A 19,320-nucleotide genomic window follows, 5' to 3' on the forward strand; every position below is an offset into this window, starting at 1 on the left:
TTTCTAAAGGGTTGCCAAAGACTGCAATAAAGGAAAGAAAAAGGCATCTGAGTTAAGTTGGGGAAGTAATCCCAACTTTAAAATGGAGCCTCTTGGCCACCTGCACAGGCTGGTCTGCCTGCTTGACCTCAGGTGAGTGAGATTGCCTCTTTTAACATGGTTGTGGTTTTAGCCAAATCCAAAGACAGAAACACAGCAACAACTAGGAATCATGAGTGAAGAACTGTAGTTTAACAAAAAACAGAGACTAACACACTGTATGCAGCTAACAGGAAAAAAGGTCCATTTGATAAAACAAAATGCTGACATTCTTTGTTGCATCAGTCCTTCCAAAGCTGAAAACTGAGGATACTGCAACCACTCAGGTGAAACCCAACTGTTAAAAGTGTTTTGACAGTTAAGAAACTGCTCAACTTGATCTTCAGCAAGAACTTGTCTGGGCATTTCTCTGGGTTTCCTGAAATACCAGAAACAATACAGTAATAATAAGTTTCCTTTGAGGGATGAAAAAGAAATCTGGACACACCCATTATTCAAACAAGATATTTATTTCAATACATAATAAGGAGTGACTGGTTTGATGAATCCCCTCAAGTCATAATGACAGGTAAGAAGCATCCAAAAGCACTCTGTACCTTTAGTGATGGGGTGTGGGGAGAAGAAAGCATTTTCAGTAAATTCTCTATTTCACATTAGTTACCAGCTGTAAATTATGCAAGAACAAGTCAACTGCACTAACTCTCCAAATTATTACTAGTCACTCAGCAGCTCTGACATCCACCCCAGAGGAACACATCAACCTCCTACTGACTGCAAGTGAATGAGGAAGTAAGTAGGCACTTATCTCTTCTTTTGGTTTTCTCTCCAGTCAAGACTGATGATCATCTCACAAAATTAAGGGGAAAAATACCAAGCCATTAGATGGGGAAGAGATAGAAAAAAGCAAAAGAAAGGGGTCAAAAGAGGTACAGAAATTTGATAGAAACATGAAAAGAAGCAGACTAAAAGCAGTTCCTGTCAAACTTTTAAAACATTTATGATCCACCTTCATAAGTAGTGCAAATTTTGTTCTTGAGAACTACAGGGCTGACATGGTTAATCTTGTTTTCACATATCCTTTTAACTAATTAAAAAATCAGAAGCTCTACTTCAGAGCTCAGTATTTTTAATATGCTCAGATAATGCAATTAACTCAAGAAGAAAAGCATTTCGGTAAAGGCTGCACCTTGTCTGCACTGTGAGATTATGCTCATATTAATTTTCTGTGGGACAAACAACACCATATTTTAATCCAGTCAAAAACTGTGCCTTTGAAACAGACCATGATGATCTATTTATTTCTCTTACAGACAACCTGTGCAAAGCTGTGCTAATATTTAAATGTTTGTCAGACAAAGGTGACTCAGTTTCACCAAAACGGGTGTCAGACTCCCTTTGCTGACTGATGATTAATATTTTCACAGCTACGTCTGGATATAGAGCTAACAGCTTGAAAGAAAAGGCTTGCTACAGGTTCCTTTCTCCAGTGAACACTAAAGAAAATAATTTGCAGAGTAATAACTCAGAGATACAGTGTCAAGACCCTGTATGGCTCCAGTTTCAGAGCTTCATTAAGATTATTTAACTATCATCTTTTAATTGCAATATTGGAGAAATATCAATTCAATAGTTGCTTTCACAGGTCCACCAAAGCTGAGAAGTACCAAAGGTGAGAAGAACTGTAGTGTCACATTTGTGTTTTAGTTGAGACTGAGAAAGGCTTCAGTAGATCAGCATATACAACAACTGCATGCTTTTCTAGGAATGAATCATACTCTATCTGTCTGCAGAATTCAAGGAATGTCTTGAACTTTTATAAAATCTGCATGTAGGTGCTCTAATCTGTAGTCACTAACTTACTAAAGTAGCATCAATGTTCCTGCTAACATAAACCAATTAATCCCTTCATTTGTATTTAACAGATTCCCTTTGCTGCATGGAACATAAATACCCCAAAGACAAATTGAGTTACTCCTTGCTGTATTGCAAGAATCCCTGCAGATGGTTATAATGATGAATGAATCACAGTTAAATGTGAAGACTGGAAGAAATCTAAAAGGAAAACAATACTTTATCATCTGAAGCCTTCTTCACACTAATTTTATATTTGTACGCATAATCTAGTGTTTTGCCTCTGACCAATTTTCCAAGCTTCAGATATACTCCTCAACAGATGTTTTTATTCATACTGGCATTCATGCTGTTGTCTTCTGTAGAGCTGAAGAAATCAGCGTGATATTTAAAACATATTTCCCTTTGGACCCTATTGTCTTGTAATTGCAAACCTCCTAAATAAAGAGCAAATGCTGCTCAGACTAATTTGAAACATGAGCAGTATTCACATTGTCATCTTTCATACTTTGCTTTTTAGGTTTTCCTTTTTAAACTGAGGTCAAATACAGAAAACACACAAAGATTAGTTTTTAATTGCTCAGATGTTTTCAGTGCTTGCAAAATTATTTTCAAGTCTCCATCATCCCATGAAAGAATTTCGATGCTTAAGGTCTATCTCCTTGGCCAGAGGGAAGATGTTGACCTACCTGTAGATGTTCATGAAGAGGGATGGGTTGCAAAAAGGAGATCTGAGTTCAGAAACAGCTGTCTAAAAGGACACTTAACAGACTGAATGAATATAGCAGTGCTTATTCACAGGGCTTCTTTCACTTGCATGAATGCATATTGAAACCCAAAGCTATAGCAAGACTGCTGAAAAAAATGACTTACAGAAGCTCTAATCTCATCTAAGAATTCACTTGTCCTTTAAAACATAAGCAACATAATGAATTTATGCCTACAGAACTATTTCCACATCCATTCTGCATGGATTTGCCTGAATGTAGAACAGACACTCTGTAGGTATGCTGGTGGGAAAGTTTACAGTGAGCAGACCACAAAAACCATTACAGATGGTAAGTCTGCCTAAACTATAAAACTGCTTTAATCAGATATGACCAAAATCTGCTAATTGTGCAGTTCACTACTGAGAATGCAAAATATAGTTCACATGCATCACACGTTACTAATCAGATCTGAAAATGGGTGTGGGAATACTTTAAAATAATTAATTATGTGGACTTGATTGCATAATACACAGTTATTCTGTGCTTATAGGCTAAATAACTGTAGTATAAATGATGTGAAGATGCCTTCAGGCTGATCTGTAAGGAGTCAGAATTTCAATCAATATCCAAGCTTCATTTTTCACTTCAAAAAACAATATGTTGATTTATCCCTGTTTCCGAGAAGATTTACATTAGAAATGTCAAGAGAGTATCAATAAAAATTATTCAAAGATATGCTAATGCAATAATAACCATCTATTTCTTACTGCCAAGTACAGACAGACTGCTTCAGGTGAACACAACTCATTACTTAGATATGAAATGGATCACAGAACCATAGAATGGCTTGGGTTGTAAGGGATCTTAAAGACCATCTAATTCCAACCCTCCCTGACATGGGCAGGGACCTTCCATTAGATTAGATTGGTCAGGTCCCCGTCCAACCTGGCCTTGTACTCTTCCAGGGATGGAGCATCCACAGCTTCTCTGGGCAACCTGTTCCAGTGCCTCACCACTCTCACAATGAAAAAAGAAATAACACTAAAAAATCCCAGCACACATGAACAGAGATGTTCCTTATGCCTCTAATCAAGCTCCGTGCAGGCTTAGATATCAGCATGTCACTGCCCACTCTTATTGAAGGTTGTTTCAAGATGTAATACCTCCCCCACGAGAACAATAATTACCTTTACCTTCCTTTGTGAGCAAGCCTTTAATACCTCACTTGATCTTCTCTTACCAGATGAGTGATAAGCCCATCATGCTGATAAATGAAAGGCAATCAACCCTCCTTACTAGCTGATAAATGAAAGGCAATCAACCCTCCTTACTACTAAGATATCCTGTGAGATCTCATCTTTGGAGAACCACATACTTTTCTGAGCCAAGCAGCGAGGTGGAAAACCTGCAGAGGCTCTGTGCAGCTCGTATCTTCATCACATTTTTCCCTTGAATCCATTCTGCTTGTTAAGTCCAGGACAGTACATTTAGCCTCAGCTGACGGAAGGGCTACACAGCCCACTCTCAGCAGGCAAAATTTTATGAACTGTCAATTCATGAGTTTATTCCTACATTGCAGAACTCCTTGCAGCTTTGAATTTAAATTGGATTTCTGAAAAAGAGTGCATGACTTGAAAATCAGTTTGACTCTTCTAGAAAGCGCAGATCAAAAGTTTCTGTGACAACTGGTTGGGAAAACCATTTTGAGGAAGGCCTCATGTTCTCCCTGGGGAGAATCCTGTTGCCGTTATGATTGTTTGAAGTGCACAGCTGTAGCAGATTATTTGCTTATCTTCCTGTGCAAATCTCTTACAAGAGCACAGTCTGGCTGTATGCATTTAATATCTGCAAGTATTAAAGCCTGTACATTAGTAAGGTGGCTAACAGCTAGCAATATTAAAAAGGTTATCTCCTCTCTGAGCCATGGACTGCCTACAAATAGAGACACACAGGATCACTGACTCCAATTTCTCATTTTTGTCTGGTTTGTGAGGAAGCTCTTCCCCTACACAAGAAGGGAACAGGGCTGATACAGATCTACAGACTTGCTGTACCAAAACTGTGATGGTCCAGCTCTGCAGGTGTGAAGGCAGAGCGCTGAGGAGTGCTATGCCAGAGCCCTGGCAGCCCCTCTGCAGCACAGCATGGCAGCACCCTCAGCCTTGGCAGAACTACACAAGGTGGGACAATGGCTTCCCACACAGAGAACAAAACACCTGAATACAGAAAGGAGGAGAAAGGCTGACATTTCTTGCATTTTGCTAAGCTGCCTTTTACTCACAGTTTCACCAATTCATGCATCAACCACGGCCTTGTCTCTTACATACCATGCAATGTTGAAGAGCTCTGGATGGTAAGGTAGCTGGACTCGCATTTCTGTGATTCAATATCCAGGTCTCCAATTTTCAAGATCAGGCGTTTTCCTGGAGGCACTTGGATTTTCTTTTCACAAAGAGTGTAGTTTGGGTATGTCCCAGGATAGTTCTTGGATGCCAGTGTTCCACTGTCTTGATACATCACTGTGTGCCCACATCCATCCCCTGCAGTAGGAGAACAAAATGGAAGAGAAACAGAATGTATTCCTCAATTAAAAAAAAAAAAAGTAAGAAAATACTTGCTACATACTTATGTCTCGTGCACTTTTCCCTTTTAAATAAGTATTTTGTAATACTCCACCTCAGTTCTGCTCTTGTTGGAACATAGGTAACTGAAATAGTCACATTTCTCTTGGAAAGCAATAGAAAGAAGGGTTGGAAACACTCATGAACTAGGGTGTATTTGACAGTAATGTACAGGCAATGTCTTGTCTCTCTGTCTTTCTGCTTTATAGCCAAACCCTACTACATCTCCGAAGATGCAATTCCACATGTAAGGAGCAGGATCCTTCCTTAAGTAATTTTCTCCCAGTTATCAGTCAGCATTTTATTTCCACAGCAATAGCCATCTCAGAGAGGGTAACTGAGTCATGCATGAAAGCACAGATGTGACTTAACTGCATACTATCACAGACCTGATACATCTTATTTTCCTGTTGTTTTTCTTGTGCCACTTGCACAATACTAACAGCACAGGGTGAAGACACAAGAGGGACTTGCAAAGTGGGGTGTGCACGGTTAATGGTACACAGGCTACTTTGCAGCAGCATGCCCAGAAAAGCATGTGCTGCTGCCTCTTTGCTCAAGAGGTGAGGATAGGGGTCCTCAAAGTGTGTCTTCATGCCACTGTATAGGAGCCAGCTCGGCTCTGGAACCTCTCCTTGGTGGAGAGGCATCTGAGGAGCAGCTGCAGCAGATCAGAGGACAACAGGAAAAGATGCATGGAAATACATGGGGGGATGTGTGGACTGACATGGAAAACAGGAAGCATCCATAGAGGGGGAAGGAAGCAGGTATCAGATAAGAGACCTTGACTACTAAAGGAAGCAATTTTTACTGAACTATTTAAAAACATACTAAAAACTTAAAATTTGTGTACTAAAGCTTAAGCCATTTTGTTCTGCTCAGTCTTCCAAATAATGGAAATATTTGTGACAGTGGACTAGTGTGGTAGTCATACATGTGGTAGTCATACATGTAACAGGCAGTCCTCAGTTTTAAGTCATTTAGGGCATAGGCATACTTTCCACAGGAGTCTTGCATACTGTTATCCTTTATCTTGGCAAAATTGAGGCTAATCCAAGAAGTGTTAACAAAATAAAGAATCCTGCAGAGCTGGGAATTCACAATGTTCACTTTAACTACCCAAAATTTCCCTTTGGGGATATTTTGGTTAAACGGTTTTGGTCTGTGCCATTTTAATTACTATCTGAATTTCCTTCCAAAAGCATTAGAAACAACAAACTTAAGGTTTGATAGGATTTTTTAAAAAGGGAAAACTAGGAATGAAGTGTTGAAAAAGAAACATGCCATACCAAGGAAGGTTGGGGGGGTAAGTGGCATGCTGTGCTAAGATAAGCTCCAAGCTATCAAACTTTGACTTGCTACCATATAATTACACTGCCATTTCATCCAACTCACTCAACTGCTTTTTCACAAGCAATCACATTTATTTTGAAGCTTTGGCATTACTACTAGCTTTGTTGCCTAGTATTTATTTTTGTCATAGGTTCATGCTGGGAATAGAGGTGAATAGCAGATATAGATCCAAAATCATATCACCATAAAACATATTCAATATGTTTTTTTTCAGATCTCCTTTTTCACATGCTTTAAAAAACATCTGCTGTTCAGGGTTTATAACCAAGCACTATTGATTTTAGGATGCCTAGGAAAATACTCAAATGAAAGGCAAGCTGGCTTCATGAGAAAATCACCTTTTAATGGAAACTTTTGGCAGCATGACTGAAGATATAAAGAACAATATGGTACATGAGCTGTCAACTTTCTGAAGAGAGAGGGGTCCATAGAGGTCTAGGCAGTGTAAAACCAGATCACTTCCAGCAGGACACAGGACAACCTTGATGCCCATGTAGCCAACTGCTGTACAGTAAAAAAAGAACTGCCCATGGCCTTTAATTTAAACTGCATGCTTCTAACTGAGAGAATTTATTTTAGCTGGAATAAAGAAACTACAATATTGAGCTGCATTTGCAACATATCCTTATTAGGGAAAAAAAGGAAAAACAATGGTAAAGTTACAGAACCACATGGGGAAGAACTCCTTAAAATGGAAAGTCATAGACTTCACCTTACTGGGCTATATTCTGGCCTCTGGCACATTTGTACAATGCCAAGGATCTTTTGTGGTGCAAAATGCTGCTCAAAAACTGTAAAGACCTTGCTATCATGATAAGACCTTGATGACTGTCCAGGTCACAGAGCCTCATATTTCTGCAGAAAGTGTACAGGCAAAGCCATGCATGACAGACCTCAGCCTGCCACCCTCCTCTGTTGAGGTTATACAAGGTCTTGTTCCCAGGAAAACTCCTTTTTTTTTTTTTTTTTTTTTTTTTTTTTTTTTTTTTGTTAAATCGGTCTTTGAGAGAGAGCATTAACACCAGAACATCTTTTGAGCTAAGAAAGCATAAATGCTATTTTCTGACTTGTCACTGGTGGAGCATGGCCATCGAAACACTCTAGCTCAGGAGAGGAAGGCTCAGCATCAGCCTGCACCTAGAACATCCCTTGCCCTTGCTGCCTCAGTTCTGCCTGCCTGCCATGAAGCAAAACCTAATGATAAAAGCTTGTTTGCCACAAGAACCAAAGTAATGTCCAAAAAGTCAGACCAAGTCCTAGTAACTACTGCTTCTTACAGAGAAAGCTGACTGCAGCTCTGAATTCTGAGTTTCTCAGCAAGATTAAGATTTTTCTTTGCTCTGGTACACTGAAATTTGCTGGAAAACACACCCAAAAGGAGTCAGAAGGTATAGACAGAAGGTAGAATAAAGGTTAGGATCTGACAAGTCAAAGAGCGAATTAATGACTAAATATTAGTAAAAAACATAAATATAACATCACTATATAACATGGGCTCAGAAAAGGAGGCTAGTAAGGAATTCAAGCATATCCCTAGTCATATTATCAAATGTAAAATGTGAACAATACTACCATTAGTTTTGCTCTTATTATTTTCCACAGGAAATTTTGATTTTCAGTAGAAATGTGTTGGCCAAACTTAAAATACACTGAGTTGAAAACACAACTCCTTGTCCTTATGAAAACTATGGCTTAAACACCTGATGTCACACTCTTTTCTATAGGCACAGCTCTTCTGGATGGAAATATGTTTATTTAACAAGTCAGTTTGACACACTTTCTTGCTGACACTAAATTTTCACTTATCATTTCTTCTGAGAACTGTTTTCTATCACCCCATTTGGCAAGAAGCTGTCAGCCTTGCCTCAGACATCCAGGTTTCATCACTTCTCACTGGACAGGAGCAAAGCAACATATTTGAGCACAAGATACTAAACAACCAGAGAATCTAAACTTACTCAGATTTAATAAAATCTCTCCTCAGCACCAGGAGTTATTGAAAACACATCAAACATGCTTTGTAGAACAGGTTCCCATCGGCACTTGAATCAAGACCAAGATCATGATCTCTGAATCGTGGGCGACCACCTGTTGGCCTACATGCAGGTTGTGCCAAGGATCACACAGCACTGGAATTAAGGCTGTTTACCAGAGATAAAAATAATCTCCCATGGCAGATGATGGAAACAACTCCCCAAGAGGAAAGAACCACAACTGGCACCTTCTGCCACAGCAGCAGGCTCACCACTCACACCTTGCCCTCTCTCACATGGTGCTCACCAAGAGCAGTGCATGTTTGTAAACACAAACCTGGGATCCCACCAGAAGACAGCAGCACATGTGGCTGTGGAGAGGGCAAGAAGGGACACCAAGGGCCTGGCAGGTATCCCCACCCTCAGACACACACGTAATGGATGCATGTGGGACAAGGTGGAGAAGTAGCTCCAAGCATCTGTGTCTGGGCTAGGTCTGACCATAGTTGCTGGCCCACAGGCAGGAGGACCTCCTCCAGGATCTAACCTGCCCAGGAAGGACAGAGGTGATGAAATCAATGCCCACAAACAAGCTCTGGCTCCATCCTGTGAGCTGCCTGGGACACAGCCCGCGATAGATACTGGGGTTTTAGCAAAATGGTGGTGGTGCCAGAAACAGCAGAGAGATCCCTGAAGATGACGCTGGTTCTTTCAGGTACCCTCCTGTCACCCAGAACCACCTGACTGGACTGACTCTCTCCTTCCATCCCTTCCTAGGCCCAGCACACAATCTGAGCCACGGTGTCTCACTCCTCTCCCCCTGGGCTTTTCCACCCCTTGGCTGCACACACGTGTGGATGCACAGAGTGCCTTCATGAAACCACTCTGCACATTCCCTTCTGAGACAGGCAAAAGGCTACAGTTTTTCAAATAAGTGCTCTACAATGTTTTCATGTGCCGTACCTTTCAGAAACATGTTGATTTGGCCAGCTACAAAACAGTTACAGAGTATGATATCAAAGCATTTTCAAAAGCATTGCTACAATATCCTGGCAGCAAACAGCTGCCTTTTTCATCCTTCTGATTCACCCTCATGAAGCAATTCATAACAGCCTTGGACTCACTCCAGTGCTAAATACGTGTTATACCTAGGTGTGATCACACGCTCAGCCTGCGGCTCCCTGCCCTCTTCCATTCCACTGGACAAGCCCTGTGGGGCCCCAGCTTTTCCCACTTGGTCTCCATGATTACAGACTACTTCTACCTGATGTCCCTTGGCTGCCCACTCTTTCCCTGCCTCCTCTCACCCCATTTGACATCTTTTTGAAAGTCACCTTCATGGTGGCTTGGGAGAAGGCAAGCTCCCTCTACTCCACATGGAGGACAGGGAACAGAGCTGTTGGGAGCTCATGGCCTGTCCTTCTTCCTTTCCACTCCTTCATTTGAAAGCAGAAAACTGGGTTTGAATACCTAAACTTTGAGTCCAGCCAAAAAAATCAGCATTTTCTGAACAGCCACTGCAGCAAATGAGTATAGCCAAAGGGAGCAAAATGCCATGGAGTCAAGGCTATGGCTCTGAGAGGTCTGATGAGAAGACCCATAAGGAGAAAAGAGATTTGTCTCATCTTCCACATTGCTTTCACTGAAGTGATAACTCCAGTTTGCTAAAAGCTACAATATTAACTGAGTCAAGGAGTTTTGCATCTGTGCTTGAAATAAGATTTGAGTTATGCATAAGAACAGACAAGTATCTAAGAAAGAAATCCACTCCTTCCAATCAAACCTGTGCCCTCTCTGCTCACGTGGGATAGGAGAAAAGAGAAAATCCAAGTTTTCTTGGCAGATGCCATCCAAATCCACTGCAGTGGTCTGAAAACACTTTAGGTTTTCATACAACGACTCTGACCTTAATCACTAACAGAACCACGCATGCTGCAAACACAAATGGGTTCACGCCTTCACTGCTTTCTCAGGTGATGGAGTAAAATGCAGAGTTAAGTGCTTCATCTCTAACCTCTCCACTGCCAAACCCAGGTCAAGAGCATCAGCTCTTCACTGCGCCATTACAACAGAAGAAACACCTCCATGCAACCAGGACCTAAATAAACCCTGCACTTCCACAGAGAATGGTGAGATGTCAGAGCTTTGTGCTTTTCCTGGCAGCGAGCTCAAACAAAGGGCAACACCACAGCCCTGATGCACTGCTGGACAGGTGAGAACCCCCAGTCCTCCTTCTCAGCCATGCTGGGGCCCAGAGCCAGAGGCACCATGGGGAGGTAGAGGGAGAAATGGTCACACATTTGGGGATTTCACAAGATTCAGGGCAGATGCCATTTACACCAGCCAAGCAACTGGCCGAGCCCTGCTTCAAAAGTCTATAAGTCCACAGGAGGGTTTTTTCGAAGTCCAGCTTTACATTCTTCACAATATTTTGTGAATACAGGAAAAAAAAACTATTTTCAAATAATGAAAGAAGCCATTAGAAATTAAGGCAAGTCTATAATGAAAAAAGAAAAAAAGTGACTGTCGTAATCCATGGCCTTCAAAGTAGTATTAATATCTTTTTAAGGGAAAAAGTCTCCCACATCACAGTATGCCCTATTGCAAAAGGGAAAACAATAAATATTTTTTATTAAGGGAAAAAATAAATATTTTCTTTGAGTTGCATTTTAATTTAACTCCATTAGGAAGTCAGGAAACATTTTATCCTTTGTGCTGCAGCAGTTCCTGAGGATACTTATTTCACTGCCCAAACTAACCAAGTGGTGGCTGGCAGGAGGGCTGAGAGCAGGAAGGGAAGGTAGAGCAGCAGAAGAAACAAAGGAACACTGTGGAGTGCTGATTTTATTGCCCAAATTATTTACTTACCAACTTCAAAGGGATGCAAAAGGTGAAGGAGGCCAAACAAACCACGGCATGTTTTCCCCTCCTCTTCACAGACATTATTTACTGTAATGTCCCTCTTAAAGTAGAAATGAGAAATAAGCAAATGACCTCAAATTGGTTCTGTGGTGGTTCCATAAATCACAAATTCCCACCATATGCCCAGCTGCCATCACCCCCACAGCCATTCAGACTGTGGCTGGGAACTGGCTTTCCTCAGGATGTCCCCTGCAGCCAGCCTCATGAGATGCTCTGCCTCAAACATATGAAAAGTTATTTTGGTAACTAGTTGGATTGCCATAATCAGGAAAAAACCCCTGACAACCCTTCTGAATCTCTTATCTAGCAACGTAGCTTACATCCATATCACCATTTTTCAGAATGAGTTTTTTAGCCATTGCAGCACAGCCATCTGGGAGTAGCCAGGGAAATCCTTCCAGCTACATGGCAGTGACTTTACAGGATTGCTACAACTGACATGGGCAGCCTTTACTACCCCAGAAACCTCTCACCTTTGCAGAAGTTCACAAAGACAAATACATACCAAGATCTGAGATTTTATTTATTTAGCTGCTAAAAGGTCAAAAGAAAGCAGATTATCTCATAAGCAACTTCTTCTATCAACACAAAGCCATGTCCACTAAGCCAGAAATTTACACTCAGCATGCAGGTTTGAAACCTGAACAAGTAGTAAAGTCTTTCTTACACTAACACAAATGTGAATCACGATCTGATTCTGCTGCAATCTGTGAAAGACAGACAGTACCAGAGTACATGTCAAAAATAAGTATGTTTTAGTCATTGCTTCCAGGACTTAGGCACTATACCCAAATGTAGCCCGCCAGAGAAGCAAGCTTCAGTACTGGAATTTGCTTTTCAGCACTCTAAATACAGCATCTTGAGCTTGTGGGTGTGAGAAAACTTCTATGCCTTTTTAACTGCTGAAACAAAAGAGATTTGTAATTTATTTATTTACTGCATGGCTTCATTTAAATATTTTTCAATGCTTTCCTTTTATGAAGGTGGCATATTGCTGTGACTGACCACCTCAACAGCTTATTATCTGCAGGTGTGCAGATATGTGAATGTGCAGATATGAGAATGGAGCTACACATGCATGGAAATTTCAGAGGAATCTTAGAGTCCCATTTTTGCAAAAGGGAAACTGATTTTTTGTTTTCTAAATAAATAAATGATTACTATGAGATACATGTCCATATTACACACTTCAAGTGCAGAGAAGGCACAGAGTCCATTGCCAGCCACTTCTTGTACCTGCATGCTCAGAAAGAACTGGGAAGGACTATAAATAAATGGGAAGATGGCCACATTCCTCCATCAGCCACCTGTGCAGAGTAACTCAGGACCCTGGTGATGGTTCAGAGCTATGAAGGCTATGAGAAGCAAATATCCCACAGACAGCAGATTCTTCCCTGCCCCTCTGCCTACAGCATCCCAGAAATGTATCAACAACACAAGGCTGGAGCAGGAGATGGAGCTCCCTCCCGCCCTGTGCTGGGCTGTCCCTGCATTGGGCAGACATTTTGCCATTAGGGCATCTCCTCCAGTTCTGCTGACTTGAAGCAAACATGAAGTTGGATTTTTATTAAGGGCTTTTCAGGCAAAGTAGGAAATGCTAATCTTAACTAAGAGTCATATCATATGTATGCAAATTGTTTGCTCTACTTTCTCCATCTGTTTTCTTCCCAGGTTTTTCTCTCCGCTATGCTTTACTGGAGATTAACTTACAGTATATTGCACCAAATTTGGACCGTGTGGGAAACATATGCTGCAAGCTCAAGGCCAGACTCGAATATTGGGTTGCACAGGAATAGGAATATTCACAGCAGTGCTAAGGACTGACAAACCCACAGGGACAGGAAATTCAGAGACACCAGGGTAAGGAGAGGCTGAAGCAGAGCTGTTCCAGTTACAGTAGCAGGTGGGAAGGCAAGATTTCTAAACAGTTTTAATTTGGGCAAGAGGAAGTGGCTGAACATGATAGAATGAAACCACACACTCCCCTAATTTTAATATGCAATCACCTTGTTAGTATGATACATGTCAAGCAAGACAGTTATCAATGATGAAGGATGATCTTTTTTTCTAGAAATCAAACTTGTCCTGACTTACTTGAAAAATCACGCATCCACCTTTTGTGCCTGCACGCCTAGGTGGAATATATAATTGGTTAATAAGAAAGGACAAGAGAAAGGATGCTACTTTTCTCAAAGTGAATTATACAAACACCCCATTATCCCTAAAGTGTAAATCAACAAATAACTCAAGAGAAAACAAATTGGTTTGTGATGGAAACAATAATTGTCATTGATCAGCACAAAAAAAAAAATTCATGTCTTTTGCCTCAGTGAACCCAGTGTCTAAGAAACTATTTCCTCCATGGTTACTGCAAACTAACAAATTTTTTTTGCAACTCCAGTAGAAATGGAAGCAAAATTTTACTGAACTAAGATGATGAAACAATCAAAGAACTACTCTGACCTGATGCACTGAAAGCAAGAAATGCCTTTTATCAGTATCGTCCCACAACCAGCCTGCTTGATACTCATCCTCAAGGTACTAAACAAAATGGTACATGCAGAAGCTCCATAAGCTTTTGCGATCTTCCCAATTCATTGTAGTTACATATAGTCGCTGTGAAAGATGTTTTAAATTTAAAAAGAAAAAAAAAAAATAGGAAAGCAGCTACATCATTACTTAAGTACTACGGTGTTGGATGTGCACCGCATGTGACCCACAGCATCATTTCTGTCTTCTGTGACACATTAATGAGACTGCATAAAAGGTATTTACTTATGAATGTGAAAAACAGCAGAGAGGAGTATATTTTATGCCACCCTGTGTACACCACTTATACTAAAACTCCGTAATTCCATTTTGACCAGATTTTTTTGATTAGCAGTAGTATTAAACAATCACATTCTCAACTTTTGCAACAGGATACAGTAGAACGGTCTGAATAGTTTTTCATTCAACCCAGGAGTGAATGTCTCAGTGTAACTGCTTCATTTGATACAGTTTTACCTTGCCTTCCATCTACAAAATGCAGCAACCAAGTTTCTTCTAAAAAAAAGAGTGGTTTAATTTTCAAAACACAAGCATTAGCAAGGACCATGAGTTTAAACATGTCTCTTCTGTCTGTCCTAAAATACTAGATCAGTAAGTGCTGATTCCTTGGGTTTGAAAATGTTAACACGACCGCTCAAAAAGCCTTCAGTAGCTCAGAGGCATTTGAACTTCAATTCCCCTGTAGCATGCTGACATAAGAAACATAGGCTAATACAAACCCCTGCCTTTGGGAGAAAGCTGACACAACAGGGAAGGCAACAGCTAAAATGTGAGCCACGAACCTCACTGCTAAAGCATCCCAGCAGAGGGAGACCCACAAGACAATTGAATTTATTTTATAAGTTAAAATATATTTTTGCAGACCTGGAGGACAAAGTGTGGACTTTTTGTTGTTGTTGTTGTTGTTATGAGTTCATTTTACTCAAGTGAGGCATTGCTGACTATTAAGATAAAAACAACATACCAACACAGAACTGGTGTGGCACCAGAGCAAAACACGAGTGAATTTCAGCCAGAAGCCACACATCTCCTTTCTGCACAGTTAGTGCAGCTGCAACAACAAGGCTCAGGCACATAACAAAGCTATTCTGTTCGGGTGGGTGAAGAAATCCACCTATGTTTCCAGCTTTTTGAAGTCTCTGCTGCTACTCCATGAAGAAAAGTTTTGTTTGATTTCGGACAGGACACACACAAGCCTTTGTATAGCATGAGGGATCACATCCAGAATTCCCCATGTGTTTTTGTAATTTGAAATAAAACAAACAAACAAAATTTTTATTCAGTAGACATGAACATCTGGAAGATGACATCAACATGACTTCAACTTTAATGTCAAAGCATTAGACTGAAATCCAATATAGTTGAACAATTTGTGGTGGAAATGCCAGAAACTTGAACATCATGGAATAAAACTGTGATGGATATGAGGTTTCTGCAGCAACTGAAGGAAGAAACAATGTTTTAGAGCTTAACTAAATGCCTGATGAACACTAATGTAATTACAGATGTAGCTTGGGCTGAAACGCATGATACTAAATACAAAAGTGAACACCCTGGTCCTGTGGAAGGCCTGGGGACTGGGTTTCTAGCCTTGCCCTGTTCTGCTTTCCCTAGTTGTTTTCCTGTCCCTCATTATGGTTGGCTTGAAAACATCTTCACTGATGCTCTTTGGAGATGGGCAAACACTGCACAGCATGGGTGCCCTCATCCTTCTTTGTGCCTATGTGGGAGAGCAGAATGGAGCTGCCACCAGACAGCAGTCCCGTCCCATCAGGGAAACAGAAATAACAAATATGGTCGCAATGGGACTGGAAATCTTGCTCAAAGAGGATGAGAAAGTACCACCACCACCACCAAACTAAGCCTTCATGGCTTGGAAAGAAACTCCTGAGAGGCAAGTCCTTGCACTGTCAAAAGAAGAGACAGGGAGAGAGGCAATGAAAGACCAAAATGCTTCCTCTCCTCAAAACACTCAGCTCCCAGGCCTAATTATACAGGATCAACAATCCTAACCAAAACTGCTGGCAGCCTCTGTCTATGTACAAGCATACAGCCAACCTCAAAATTGTGGCTTTAGCACTCACACAATTTTCACAGGCAAAAATCAGTTTAATTAGATAGTTTGCAATTTCTTTTGAAAGCAAGGTATCTGTATACTCTTAAAACTAGTCAAACCACTATCCTTTTTTTATTTAAGCATCACTATTAGCTTGTCCCAGTTTGAAGTTTCCCTCTCCCAGTTGTAAGACTAATTAAACCTTTTGGGGAAGTTGTGTGCTCATTCTTATGCATTGCTATTAATATTTTTTATTGCAGTTAGTTGGGATCCAACACCATTCCACTGAACCCAGTCAGAAGGATTTTATTTTGATTTTGTCTGGCTTGTTTTATTCTTAGCAGATGGTGCAAACCCATATGTTGATGAGTACATGCCACAGGAGAGCATCTGATCCAATACAGCCAGCCCCAAACTACAGTGATGTCTGTACTGAGGACTTCAGTGCCTGCCACCACACAGGAACACACTTCTCAGCATGGTGTGAGAGCTCAGATGGGCTTTCAAAACTAGACTAGTCCTGGTACCTAACATACTTTTGAAAAGGTACCTTAGGCATCTCTATACAGTAGCATGACTGTCCTCAAAATTGGTATTTTTTTCAAGCTAATTTTTACCGTGCTACCCATGTAACTCAGGTGGACTAAAGGTGACACTTGTATTTGATAAATATAAATGAATATATTTTTGCATATGCAAATCAACAACTAATTTTCGTTAAATATCATTCAACAGCCATACAAATAACAATTTTCTCAAAGCATCTTTTTCTCCCCGCATTGTCAGAGAGACTACTGCTGCCCTCTCTGCCTTTGATTTTGTTTGAAATACATCCGCTGATAACCTAAAGAGAAGTACTTATGAAGAGCTTAGAGCTATTTATAGCAAAGTCTGTGTGACTGAAAACATAGCAGTTTTCTTGTGGTGGGTACTTGCATTGCTTATGAACTGCAACTGGAAAACTGTTGCCTCCCTCTTTAGCAATTCTAGTCAGCATTCCCAAGGCAAGAGAGAGGGAGCCAAGGAAGGAAACAGACATAAGGACAAAACGCAAACAAACTGAAAATTTACCAATCACTTATATTCAGAAACTGAAGTGGGGGGCGGGGGTTTGGGTACAAGAAAGACTCATCTCAATCTGCATTTCAAACTGCTGGAAATGGGCATACAAAGTGGATTAGCATGATCACACCAGTATTCTTCAGCAAGGGTTTTGTGCAAGCCCCTGAGAACAGGCATAATCTCTCGTAATTACTGGATACACTGTTGTCACATTAAATAACAGCCTTTCCTCAAAACATAAAAGTCTACTCCCCATCGATTCTTCCAACTGGGCATTGGGCGCAGCTCTCAACAGATCCAGGACTACAGCAAGCAAAGCTCACTCCTGGATGCTGATCTGCAAATCCCACATGAACTAGTTTCATAGCTGTGTTTTATTTGAAGTGAAAATAAATGAGGTACAGCAAGAGCAGTGGCTTAAATCTTGTACTTAATAGATTAAAATCCCCATTCCTCTTATGCCTTCCTACAAACAAACAACATTTGGATCAGTTTTAAGTCCTACTGGCCAGAAATGTGATAGAAAATGAGTCAAAACTCTGGAAAACTCAGATTCAGCTCTGATTTCTGCTGGTCACAATTACACGGTTCAAGGTCTTGCTCAACAACACCAGAAGAAAAAACAAGGAGTGGTGAAAGTCAGAAGATAATGTGTTCAGGTTTGGCTCCCTTCTGCCTTGGATTCTAACTGCTGGAGGAGATTTTTAGAAGAGATACCAGGATATGGGATGGCTGTGTGAGGCTGGCAGACAGGGAACAAGGTATATTTTGTAGTTGTCAGTAAAGAGCTGGCAACTGAAACCCCAGGAGAAGATTGGTGCACAGCAGAACAAAAAGAGAAAAGAACTGTCTTTTATTATAAATTCCAAAGCTATATATCACTCATGGACAGTCACAGATGTAGTGTTTGTTCCCAGGTGAGACCTACTAAGCTTATAATTTTTTTTTTTTAATTAAAATAGTTTCCCTTGATGCTCAGACTTTCTTTTTATCATTTTATGGACAACAAAATTCCACATTCACATATTCCTCAGACAACACATACATTTAATGTATTTTCAAGAACAGAAAGAGTGCTGACACCTGGACTCTACACGACCACACTCAGATACAAGCCATCCTCTGAAATAACCAAGCCACAGTGAAAAAAGAGGTCTTTCCTTAATTTGAAACCAAAATAAAAAAAACAGAAGTTATAACAGCCGTCTCATCCTTGTTCTGTAGCACCCCTCAAGAAAAAGTTAAGAGGAAGGTAAAGTCAACTCAAGAGGAGTCAGAAAAATATAATGCTCCATTTTTTAAAATCAATATACTTAAACCAGTGCATCTTTCTTTGAACCAGCTGGTGGGAAATACCAGTGGTGACCAGATACAGAATTATCTGAAACTCGAGCCTGATTCACTCTGGCACTTCTCCTGCAACTTTTAAATCAAGTCAAGAAGCTTGTGTAACAGGAAGTTTGTATCCACTTATCTTTATCTCCTTTCTCCACTGGTGTGACTTTAGAACACTTAGCCCCTAATTTATAGGGTAATAGTAATAAACAAACACAGAAGAACTTCCCCCGTGGAGAAATGAAGTGTGTGGTGGGAAATCAACATATTTTCTGCTTTCTAGACACTGGACAGATTATGTTGTAAATCTGAGTTTGATCCAAAGAGAACCAGGCAAAATAACACTTGTGTTTCCATTCTGTTGATTTGATAGTAGAAACATTTTTAACATGAATAAAACAAAAGTGCTTTTACCAATTAATTTGGGAATATGGACAAGAAGGGACATTCATACTTACTACTGTGTTACTGTATGCACAAAACCCCCCTGAAATCCCAGCAGACTTACTATTACTCACTTGCACCCCAAATGACTTTCTTCTCCCTGGTGCCATTGAGTGAGGGACAAGCATTGGTGAAAGAGAAAACAAACAAAAAAACCCCTCAACTCACTGATGAAAAAGAGGGGATTACGGGAATGTTTTTTTCTTTGCTACATATGTTTCCTGGAACATATCAAATTGGAATCCCAGCACATGGAGGACAGAACAGCAAAGCCACCAAGAAGCTGGCAAGTGGCAACACGACTCATACCAACTTCTCCCTTTTGTGCAGATGCGTATCAGAAATCTCTGTTAAGAGGAGGCTATAGGAAGAACAGGTATAAATCAGCCAAAGTACTTCCTGCC

At 40.6% G+C, this 19,320-nt stretch overlaps 1 protein-coding gene across 1 annotated transcript in view; it reads right to left on the reverse strand.

The window, feature by feature from the left end:
• Positions 1-19,320, reverse strand: part of DCBLD1 (discoidin, CUB and LCCL domain containing 1) — a 46,215-nt gene that overhangs the window by 25,529 nt on the left and 1,366 nt on the right. The window contains 1 exon segment of the mRNA XM_053974486.1: positions 4,928-5,140. Coding sequence (XP_053830461.1) covers positions 4,928-5,140 — 213 coding nt within the window.

This window comes from Vidua macroura, chromosome 3 (assembly GCF_024509145.1).
Source record: "Vidua macroura isolate BioBank_ID:100142 chromosome 3, ASM2450914v1, whole genome shotgun sequence".
Taxonomy (NCBI): Eukaryota; Metazoa; Chordata; class Aves; order Passeriformes; family Viduidae; genus Vidua; species Vidua macroura.